Source organism: Phaseolus vulgaris, chromosome 4 (assembly GCF_051622355.1).
Source record: "Phaseolus vulgaris cultivar YP4 chromosome 4, ASM5162235v1, whole genome shotgun sequence".
Classification (NCBI taxonomy): Eukaryota; Viridiplantae; Streptophyta; class Magnoliopsida; order Fabales; family Fabaceae; genus Phaseolus; species Phaseolus vulgaris.
Genome location: NC_143501.1, coordinates 44,255,868 through 44,268,402, shown reverse-complemented (window position 1 = coordinate 44,268,402; position 12,535 = coordinate 44,255,868). Strand labels below are relative to the sequence as shown.

At 31.8% G+C, this 12,535-nt stretch overlaps 1 protein-coding gene across 1 annotated transcript; it reads left to right on the top strand.

The window, feature by feature from the left end:
- The first annotated feature begins 3,556 nt into the window (after positions 1-3,556).
- Positions 3,557-6,361, top strand: LOC137837713 (subtilisin-like protease SBT1.3). The gene has a single exon (XM_068646815.2). It carries the CDS (start codon positions 3,890-3,892, stop codon positions 6,233-6,235), a length of 2,346 nt encoding a protein of 781 aa, XP_068502916.1. The 5' UTR covers positions 3,557-3,889; the 3' UTR covers positions 6,236-6,361.
- The last annotated feature ends 6,174 nt before the right edge of the window (positions 6,362-12,535 follow it).

The window sequence follows — 12,535 nt, the reverse complement described above, 5'->3', positions numbered from 1 at the left end:
GACAATAAATGACCAAAATGTTGTGGGCTAATTTGATTGAAAAATGAAATCATAATGTGTTGGTGCTTTTGTTCTACAATGTCATCTTGTTGAGGAGTTTCTACACAACTAATTTGGTGAACAAATTCCTTATTGTTAAAAAAATCACGCATAATGTTTTGCAAACTTGTTCTTGTTTCATAATTTCCTTTTAACAAACATATACAAGTGAACTTGGTAAAGTCATCTACCAAGGTAAAAATATATTTGTAACCTTCTGCATACGAGATTCTATGTGGTCTCCAAATATGAACATGTGATATTTCAAAAAAAATTGGTGGCTTGGTATTGCTAAGCAAAAGATGGTTTCTTTTGTTTTACAAAGTGACATACATCACAAGCAGAACAAATGGAAGTATCAATATGAGAATAGAATAATTTGAAGCATGTCTCATGTGACAATGCCACAAATTTTTTATTTCATGAACTATACTACCTTTATTTTTATTACAATGTAAATTATCATCTTACAATTTGTATTAGGACTTCTTTTCATGGTGTAAAAGAACAAGAAATACTTGAAGTTTTTAGTTAATATAACTTTTTCACCCTCTCGGTTGTAGCAATCAATCTCCATGAATTTTTCTAAAAAATAAAATCTTTTGAGTAATGAAAAAGAGTAATACATACCATTACTTTTTTTCAATATTGAGATAGAAATTAGATTGACAGAGAAAGCATCAATGAATAACACATCATTCAATTCAGCAAGATTGACATATAATTTGTTACTATTATGTAGAGACACTTGAATTTCAGAAATATTTGTGATTGAGGGGAAAAAAATCTTTATCAGAGAAAATGTGGATAGTAATCTCTGTGTCTAATATGATTTTTTACCCGAAATCACATAATTAGTGGAATTATCATATGAGGTAGTGACATAATTGAAAGTATGATGAAAGGAATCAATTTGGGATGAGAAGAAGAGCCCACCAACTATTAATATTACTTATGAGTTAATTTTTGTTTGGTATATGTTGAATCTTCCTTAACAAAAATCCTACCTTCTTGAAATTTCTCCATTTTAAGTGACTAATGACATAATTGCATAGAAAAAAATAATTAGACATATGAATCAAAGCTCTTTTGCACAAGTTCTAAAAAGAGCTATAATACCATATTTACAAATCATCACCCATAGAAAATTAAATAATAAGAAAGTGATAAAGAAAAGAGAAGTGGTTTTTTTTCCTCTTACATTTCTCTAAAGAGCTAGATCAAATGGTATATTTACATAAGTGTTGAATAATAAATGTTAATAAAAATAAAAATATAAAAAAAATAGACTATTGAGATTCCATAAGTGCACAATCATGCACATTATCTTAAAATTGTGACTTGTAACTTACAGTTGAAAAAATTGGCACAGATAAGTTTGTTGGATTCTTTCAGGTTTCCTTTGTCTAAGAACTAACATGTGTATTTCATTTAATTAGAGTTTTTATTTGTATAAATATTTTATATTTTAAGTATATAAAATTTATTCTAAGGTTAGTGATATTTTAATACATACATCACTACAAGAAATAATGATGGTAGAGTCTCCAAAAGAGTGATGCAAAGAGTAAAAAAGAGACTCTAAATGAGACTAATGTGGGCTTAGCGTCTCAATAGAAATGGAAACTAATATTTTGGTGGCTATGCATTAGAGACGACCTCCAATGGGACACAAATTTACAAGGTAGTGTTGGCTAAGCCTATATAAAGAAAAAAATATATATTATTTAACTATAGCGTAGGTTTAGGGGACACTAAAATAACTATAAAACTAAATAATTATTAAGAAGTGTACTTTAAGTCTTTTCACCTACTTATATACTATGAAATGATCCTAATCTTTAGTCGATTTGAGATCTCCAACAACACCCCCCTCACCTTGAGACTATATATTATGGTTGGTTCGATAACGAACCGATAGCATGTGGCCTGATAAACCCAACAAACAATCGCTAGGATAGGCTCAAAATGACTCTGATTCCATATTAAGAAGTGGACTTTAAGCTTAATTCAACTTCATAAAACTAGCTTATAAGGTGAGGTTTACACTCACTTATATACTATGAAATGTCCTAATATCTAGTCGATGTGGCGACGCCATTGGGGAGACTGCATGAGATAGCAAATGTGAGTAAATTTTCGTTAACTTATTATTATTATTTTAATAATTTTAACTTGCATCCTATTACGAAGTGGACTTTAAATCTAACTCAACCTCATAAAATCGAATCATGAGGTGAGGTTTGAACCCACTCATATACAATGAAATGTACTAATCTTTAGTCGATGTGGGATCTCCAACACATCCACTTTGTGTCCACATTCTAGACTCAAATTATTTTGTTACTTATTTGTTTTCATTATATCTACTTTGTGTCCCCATTGTAGACATTAACTTATTATTATTATTATTTTAATAATTTTTAGTGAGTTAAATGTCTCCATTGTGGACACAATGTTTGACATTTATTTTTGTGTCCAACTTGAGTAGACTTCACTCTAGTGACTTCTTTTTATAGCCCTCACTTTTTGTTGGAAGCTAAAATGGATTTTTCTTGTAATGCATTAATTTATTTATTTATAAATTTTAAAATAATTATATGATTTACTTCTGATGTGAGAGTAATAAGAAAGAAGACTCATTTAAATGGCTTTTACATCATTTATGTATTATATGAGTCATTATAAATACAAGTATTGTTAATTTTTACATAATAATATAAATACATATTTGAATAAATTTATATTTATTTTTATGAGAATTGAGTGTTAACATAATTCAAATGTTTCTCTTATTATAGGATATCGTTCCATTATTGGAGAATGACATGTTGCAAATACAACATTAATGGTCAATTTATCTTCTTCAACATAGTTAGGTTTAGTTATATTTTGTTTAAATACTTTAGATTTCTTTTATGATAGTTTGCAATGTTAGATAACTTAAGTTAGTTACTATAACTGTTTTTTTTTCTGCTGAAATTTAATACTCCGATATCAGATATCAGTGTACAGTCTTTTATTTGATGCCAAAACAAACCATGCATTTAAAAAAAAAAACTTATTATAGATTAGTTATTAGTATAATTAACATAAGATGTATGTCACTTTATATACTGTTCATCCAGATTATGTTTTTTTTTTATATTTAGAGTGTATATTGGTTAGATAGTTGATGTAATTTGATTTAAGTAACTTTAAGTAAAATAATTCATTGGTGTTGTTTATTTTAATGGAAACAGGATAGAGAGTTAGAAGTTTAACTAAACTCTAAAATTTACCAAGTAAAATGACAAGTTCAACTTGCATATATTCTCAAAATTTCCCAGTAGTTTCTTGAGTGCATCCTTTCATTGTTAGAGTACGGAAAAAACTTCAAAGTCATTCACTATAAACTTATATAAACAAATTCAATTGATTTCACCATTCACAACCACCATTATAATTGCAATTATATATCATTCCTCAAAAGTACCGAGACTAACACAAACTACATTAAGGTCCCCAATCTCATACGTAGCTGCTTGTTCAAAGGCAATGTCTAAAATAATTATGCTGAGAACAAAGTGCAAGCATCAATCAAGAAACAGTGTTGCAGAGATGTCAGAGGACCTTAACCATGCATTAACTTCATACCAGCCACTAGTCACTCACAAAACAACCACCTACCATATGCTGAGACACATAAAAGACCACTCTCTTTTTTGTTCTAATATTTAATATTGCAACCTCAAAGAAAACAGGCAAGTTATGAAGCACAAATCCTTTTAATATCTCTTCATACTTCCTTCATTTTAAGCCAACACCCTTCTTCAAACACTCTAGAGCTCTCTCCTTCTTGGCATGAAACATGGCCAAGACCTTAATGGGAAACATGGGTTGCTTTCTTTCAAGCTATCTTCTAGTTCTCACAATGTTGTTCTCAGCAAATGCTCAATTTGCTAAGAAGACTTACCTCATTCAAATGGATAAGTCAGCAATGCCAAAAGCCTTCCCCAACCACCTTGAATGGTATTCATCAAAGGTGAAATCCGCACTGTCCACACTTCCAGAAGCTGATGCGGACAGTGAGAAGAGAATAATCTACACTTACCAGAATGCTTTTCATGGTGTTGCAGCTAAGTTGACTGAAGGAGAAGCTAAGAAGCTAGAGACTGAAGAAGGAGTTGTGGCCATATTCCCAGATACAAAGTATGAGCTACACACCACTAGAAGTCCTACATTCCTTGGGCTTGAACCAGAAAAAGCCCCTAACATGTGGTCAGAAAAGCTTGCTGGCCATGATGTTATAGTGGGAGTGTTAGACACTGGGATTTGGCCAGAGAGTGAAAGCTTCAAAGATGTAAGCATGGGACCAGTACCTGCTCATTGGAAAGGTGCCTGTGAGATTGGAACAGGATTCACAAAAAGTCACTGCAATAAAAAGGTTGTGGGGGCAAGAGTGTTCTACCATGGATATGAAGCAGCAATTGGTAGAATTAATGAGCAGAAGGAGTTTAAATCAGCAAGAGATCAAGATGGGCATGGCACTCACACTGCAGCTACAGTTGGTGGCTCTCCTGTGCTTGGAGCTAACCTTCTTGGTTATGCTAATGGCACTGCAAGAGGAATGGCACCAGGTGCAAGGATTGCAGCTTATAAAGTGTGTTGGATTGGTGGGTGCTTCAGCTCAGATATTGTGTCAGCTATTGATAAAGCTGTGGCTGATGGAGTGAATGTTCTTTCCATCTCTTTGGGTGGTGGAGTCTCCTCTTATTACCGTGATAGTTTATCTGTTGCTGCATTTGGAGCAATGGAGAGGGGTGTTTTTGTTTCATGTTCTGCAGGAAATGCAGGACCTGATCCTGCTAGCCTCACCAATGTTTCACCATGGATCACCACAGTTGGAGCCAGCACAATAGATAGGGATTTTCCAGCACAAGTTAAGCTTGGAAATGGTAAAATAGTGAGTGGAGTCTCACTCTACAAAGGGCAAAGTGCGCTTTCATTTGAGAAACAATACCCTTTGGTGTACTTGGGGAGCAACTCTAGCAGGGTTGATCCAAGATCCATGTGCTTGGAAGGGACTTTGGATCCTAAAGTAGTTTCAGGAAAGATAGTTGTGTGTGATAGAGGCCTTAGTCCTAGAGTGCAAAAGGGTCATGTGGTGAGAAGTGCAGGAGGGGTGGGAATGATTCTCACAAATACTGAAGCTAATAGAGAAGAACTGGTTGCAGATTGTCACCTCCTTCCAGCAGTTGCAATAGGAGAAAAAGAAGGAAAAGATATCAAAAGTTATGTCCAATCAAGTCAAAGTGCTACTGCAACTCTGGCTTTTAAAGGTACGACGTTGGGAATAAGGCCATCTCCTGTAGTGGCAGCATTTTCATCAAGAGGGCCTAATTTTCTCAGCCTTGAAATTCTGAAGCCTGATTTAGTGGCTCCTGGGGTGAACATTCTTGCTGCTTGGAGTGAGGCCATTGGTCCATCAGGTTTGAAAGTGGACAACAGGAGAGAGAAGTTCAATATACTCTCTGGAACCTCAATGTCATGCCCACATGTGAGTGGTATAGCAGCCTTTCTCAAGTCTAGGCATCCTGAGTGGAGTCCTGCTGCTATAAAGTCTGCTTTGATGACAACGGCTTATGTTCTTGACAACACCAAAAAAACTCTCAGAGATGCCTCAACTGCTAAACCTTCAAGTCCTTATGATCATGGTTCTGGACACATTGACCCTATTAGAGCTCTTGACCCTGGTTTGGTATATGACATAGAGCCACAGGACTACTTTGAATTCCTATGCACACAGAAGCTGAGTCCAACCCAACTACGAGTTTTTTCCAAATATTCCAACAGATCTTGCACACACTCTCTTGTCAGTCCGGGGGACTTGAACTACCCAGCCATATCATCAATCTTTACCCAGAAAACAGCCACTTCATTCTCCGATCCTGTGATTGTTCACAGAACTGTCACCAATGTTGGCCCGCCTGATTCCAACTACCAAGTTGTGGTCTCACCATTCGAAGGTTCTTCTGTCAAAGTTGAGCCAGAAACTCTGAATTTTACAAAAACACACCAAAATCTGTCTTACAAGATCACATTCACGCCAAGGGTTCGGCAAACCTCACCCGAATTTGGAAGTCTGGTATGGAAGGATGGTTTGCATACTGTGAGAAGCCCCATTGTGATAACATGGCTGGCACCACCAATGTGAATTTCAACCAGATTACTTACAAGTTCAGTAGTGTTTCTTTCTTGCAATAAGAAAATCTTCTGCACTAGGAATTAGAAGTTCACCCTTTTGTATTACATTACAAGAAAAGTTATTATTGTAGTGTTCTATCCTATGTTCCTCTTCCTCCACCTTGGACTCTAACCAACGTTTCATTCACGTATAATTCATATATTCAAAGTTGCAAAATGCTTAAAATTTCCAACAAATATGGAACTTAATTCTGATTCTCAAATCTCAGTTATTGTAATTACATTACTACTTCTTGTTCCACCACTGTTCTAGATTATGTACTCGTGCTTTCCGAATATTCTTATTTAGTATCTGAATTTTTCGGACTAAGGAATTGAACAATATGAAGACAATATATAGTATACACATGCAATTTTTTGTTTGTGCAGAAAAATCTAGTTGTCCCTTTGGCAGATCCTTTACTGCATCAAATGTATCAAAACTTGCATGCCACGATTGAGGATTTCACTGTCACAAACGATTATATGTCGCTATTCAGTAGTTAATTTTCTTTTTGATGTAAGCATAGCATCATTTATGATAGTTGGAGTTTAGACAGACGCTTTTGACCAATTGGGCCAAACAATTTAATGGAGCAGAAAGATGAAGCAGAGCATTTACTAATCAAGTTGCACTGTTCTTTTCCAGCTATTTCATTGTTTCTTCACCTCTCTCTCTCTCTCTGCAGTGAATTTAATTGAGCTGAACAAAAGAGGCTACTTGCATGTGCGTCTCAACTGCTAAATAGCTGGCCTCATCAAGAGTTTGTGGTACAAAGTACTTATACAGATTCAGACACACTATTCTTTAGTACGTATAGAGTTTAGATTTCTTTTTATGTAATGCCTTAAAAGTTCACCTGCATGCGCAGGTCCTATAAATCTATTCTCCAATGTCTTTCTCATCAAAATTCAAATTTATGTGGCAAGAGAACTAGGTGAGTGTAATTGAATTAGCACAAACATATATATATATATATATGTGTGTGTGTGTTTTTTTTTATTCAATAAACTTCTTTACAAGGAATTGTTTGTTTTCCAATTTATCAAAGCCCAACTAAAAAAAGTTAAATTGCACTTCTACAAGGTTTGATGCCCCTCATCAAACGTGGAATATTTACACTTTCACTTGACAACCAATAATCATATTATTAGAGTGTTAAAAAAAATTTGTGTTTTTTTTATTAGTTAAATATAATATTTATTAAAAGAGGTTGTAAAATAGATGTGAAAGAAAAATAGGAGTGTCAAACAAGCATTATTATTTCCTCGATATGTTATTTGGTAAGGAATATTAAAAAAAATAAAATTATGTAATTTCATTAAAGTAATTGTATTACTTAAAAATAGATTATTTAATAAAAAGTAAAAATTTAAAATTTTTCATATTCTAAAATTTATGTTTTGCTCTTCATAACCTTTATTTTGGTTGAAATGTCGTCGATTTAACTAAGATCAAAATAAGAGAAATTATTTGCTCTTCATAACTATTTTATAGTTGAAGTTAACTAAGTTTTTTTATTAATGTTAATAGAAATTATTTGTGATTTAAGTTGTTAGAATTTTGTTGTTGTGATCACTATTATTTCTTAGTCAAATATTAGTTAGAATTTTTTTTTTTGAGCGAATGTGGAGAGAAACTATTTTATGTATGAATGTGAATTAAATTTTTTATAGCAAATATCTATTGTGGTTATTTTTTTTTATATATATCTCTAATTTATTTTTTTTATCATCAACAATATAACTTTTTATGCTTTTTTGGGATTTCTTCTCTGATATTGTTTGGATAACTTTTTGTCAACATTAATTAGGATTGTGGTTTTTACTAATATTGGAGAAAAAAAATGTGGTCAACAATGAAAAAAAAAAGTCGGCAAAAAGCATTCAACAGTTAATAATGTAAAAATAATTTTGATTGATGTCATCTTAAATAAATATATTAGAACTAATAATAATCCCATATATAACTTCAACTTAAAAAGTTTTATGCAAATATAAGAAATTTTATTGACAACCTTTGTTAAAAAAATAACATCAATCAATTAATATTGACTACAAAAATTATCAATATTGATATTTTCAAGTTTTTAATAATTATTTGATATTTAAATATTTTTTAAATTTGGTGGTATTTAAAATAGTTTTTTAAATAAAATTTACTAAATTTGAATTGTTTTATTAAATAAAGTATTTAAAAAATTAATTGAGATTAATTCAAATTTAATATGGTTAAGTATTTTAGAAATTATAAAATCTTTTATCCAAACACAAGATAAAGAATAAAAGTTATATATAGGCTAATTAAACATTAATACCTTTTACTTCATCCCCTCTTTCAATATAATGATATTAGTGGGAGACTTTTGAACCTTAATAGTCGTGTATTATTGTTGCATGTGAAGAGAGGAGAGGACTCCATCTTACTTATTCTCTTCATGATTAAATTGTTTCACTTGATAGATTAGGTAAGGGTGACAGTAAACATCATTCACTTAACAAATAGATAAAATAATATTTTAATCATATTCAATTTATTTTTTAATTAAAAATATTATTATATTATTATATTATTATATTATTATAATGTTGTGTTAAGCATATTTATTTATTGTATGTGGTGTCAAACAAATCTTTTCTAGGCATTTTTTTTTAACATATCAGTTTTAACCTACACCCTATCAATTTTTTAAAATTTCCAAAATTACTTTTTTTTGGATTTGAAAATCTAAAATTGTAAATAAAATGTAAAAATAGAAAAATACATTTCGGACAAAAAAAATCAGGAACATAAAATTAAAAATGTATTTTGGATAAAAATTTCTGAAATTAAAAAATGTGTCCCGAAAATCGAAATTCAGAATATTTCTTAATAAAAAATTTTGGAAGTAATTTTTATTTCAAAAATGATTTTTTAACATGTTCCACCTACACTCCAATAAATATTAATATTTTAATCATTTATAATTTTTAAAAATTTTAAAATTATTTTAATATTTTGTATTTTGCTTATATTTTTATTAAGAAGATATTTTCTTTTTTTAATTTTTTTTATTACAAATATTAATATTTTGTTGTGGGTGTAAGGTGGAGAAAGGTATCAAAATATCACTACCCTTTTTATTTACACCCTCCTTTTATTTAAAGTTATTTTCGTGATTTAGAAGAGGTATTTTTGTCATTTTCAATAGAAAATTTGGTGCATGTTGGAAATGATATGGTGTAAGGAGAAATTGTCTCTTTTCTATTAGGTAAACAATTCATAAATCTTTTCAACATTTTAATACAAGTCTGTTTCTTCCTACACCTCCATATATTCTTCTCCCACCTCCATACATTTTTATATTTCTAAAAATACTTCTCTGTAATATTTCGGATTACGTAATCTGGAAGTCTTTTTTAAAATTCGTAATTTGCTTCTAGATTACATAATTCGGAAACCTTTTTTCATATGCATGATTAGTTTCCGGATTATGTAATCTGGAAGTCTTTTTTAGCTTACGGATTACATAATCTGGAAGTCATTTTTCAAATGCGTGTCCAGATTACATAATCCAGAAACTACTCTATAGGGGTGGCACAAAAAGGTTAAAAAGATATTTTCACGTTGTATATGGAGGTGGCAATAGAAAAACTATGGAGGTGCAGGAAGAAACCGTCTTAATACAATTAATGTTTGTTATGGTTTGAATTGTGATAGTTAGGATTTTGACCATTCTTAATGTATAGTGATAGGTTGATAGTCAACACACAGTGTAGTATTATTATTCAAGATGGGAGGGTTTTGTAGTGATAGGTTCATATGTAGTCTTATTTTTAAAGATTAAGGGTTTGAGAGTGATATGTAGATGTCTAATCTAACTAGTTCGTTAGAGATTAATTATGAAAAATTAGGATATATTTTTCATGTAAATGAAAAAAGTTTCTTTGACATTGTAAACAGTAAAAAACCACTCACTTCACAATTCTTTATAATAATATAATAATATTTTTAATTAAAAAAATATATTAATTTATTAGGATATTAAGTGGGTGTTTGTAGTCTGGATGGTCTCAATGTAGCAGCACCATTTGTAAATATAGAAGAACTTTATGACAATTAAAATAAACATATAATCTGAAAAGGTAGTATTCTCACCTACCTTAAGTATAGTGAAAGGTTCATAGTTGACCCACCAAATGCAGTCTTATCATTTAAGATTGATGGTTTATGTAGTGATGTGTTCATAGCCAATACAGTCTTATCTTTCAAGACTGAAGGATTGTATAGTGATAGAGAAGTTTCTAATATACTTGATTTCCAAGAGATTAATTAACAAAAGTTAAAATATAATAAAATATAGAATAATTTTGTCACAACTAAAATAAACATATATTCTGGAACAAATAAGTCAAATAAATATAATAAAATAAATCTGTCAAATAAATAAAATAAATACTAATACAAATAACTCGGATCAAAATGATAATTAATTAAAAAAATAAATGATAATTTAAAATAAATAAAAAAACTAAGGATGTAAACCTTAATTTTACCAAAGAAATTATAGAATGAAAGATCAATTTTAAGTTTGAGTTATTGGGCCTATATCGTTCTTACGGGCTTTGTTCATAAGCTCAAAGTGTTTTCTTTTCTCTTTTGTATGTATAAAGCCTTATCAGTGTAATGGTTACTGGATTGAGAAAATAAAATGAGAATATAGTTTCAGTTCTTTCCAGAAACTGCTTCCTTCTTCACCCACACTGTTTTGTTCATTTCTTGCTTCTTGTAAACATGAAATTCAAGATGGTATCAGAGCGGGTTTGACCCGCTCTGACTTGCACTCACTCTGATACTCCGTTTCTCCCTCTTTTCTTCCCATCCCTGTATCCTCTCATCTTGTTCCTTCCATGGCTTCCGAGGACTCTTCACAAGACCCAGCGAGTCCCTACTATCTTCATCCCGGAGAGAATCTAGGAGCGGTCTTAGTTTCACCTCCCCTTGACGGCAGTAACTATCATTCATGGAGTCGCGCGATGGAAAGGGCTTTGCTCTCGAAGAACAAATTTAAATTTGTCAGTGGAGAAATTCCAGAGCCGACACGCAAGAGCAAGCAATACAAAGCATGGGAACGCTGCAATGTCATTGTGATTTCATGGATTAATCGAAGTCTGGTCATACAAATTGCTCAAAGCGCCATTTACATTGACAACGCAATGGATTTATGGGAAGATCTGAAGGAGAGATTTTCCAAAAGCAACCATTTCCGCACTTCTGATCTCCTTCAAGAAATAAATTCGATCAGGCAGGGAGAGAGAAGCATTTATGAGTATTACACAGATTCCAAAATATTGTGGGAAGAACTGGATTCATTGCGACCCATTCATACATGCATCTGTAGTTCCAAATGCACCTGCAGATTGTCCAAGATCATCCTTGAATACAGAGAATCAGAAAGAGTTATGTCTTTTCTAAAAGGCCTCGGAGACACTTATAACAGCATAAAGACCCAGATTCTTATCATGGAATCATTACCAGGTATAAACAAAGTTTTTTCTCTTGCCCTGTAACAAGAGAGACAAGAAAGAAATTTCAGTGATGCCGCTGTCATAGAGTCAAAAATTCTGACTAACAACGCAAGCCAATCTAGTCAAAAATGGAACATCAGTGGATGGAAAGGAAGTGGCAGAGGCAGCGGAAAGAATTTTGGAAAGCATTGCTCCTTCTGCAACAAGATGAATCATACTGAAGATGAATGCTACTCAAAACACGGTTATCCACCATGGATCAAACAGAGAATCGCACACACTGCTACGAATGCGGTAGAAAAATCTTGAAAAGCAGATGGTTGAAAAAAATTCTCCACAAGATAAGTTTCTAAATCATCAAATTCTGAATACTTTATCAACTGAACAGATGCAGAGAATTGTTGATATTATTCAAATGAATAAGACAAAGGAAAAATCAGTAATCTGAGAAAGGTAAAACTCATCCAAAATCTTGGAATCATCAATCCAAAACCAAATCAAGTTTTTCATTTGACCAAATCTTTATATGGCTTGACACAAGCCAGTAGGCAGTGGTATGAAAAGCTTGCCTCATATCTTTTAACCATAGGTTTCATCCAATCTCAAGCTGATAATTCTCTCTTTATCAAAAAATTAGAAAAATCTTTTATTGCTTTATTAGTCTATGTAAATGACATTATTCTAACCGGTGATGATATGCATGAGATAAATTCTGTGAAGAACTTGTTGAATGCTACTTTTAAAATCAAAGATCTAGGTAAGT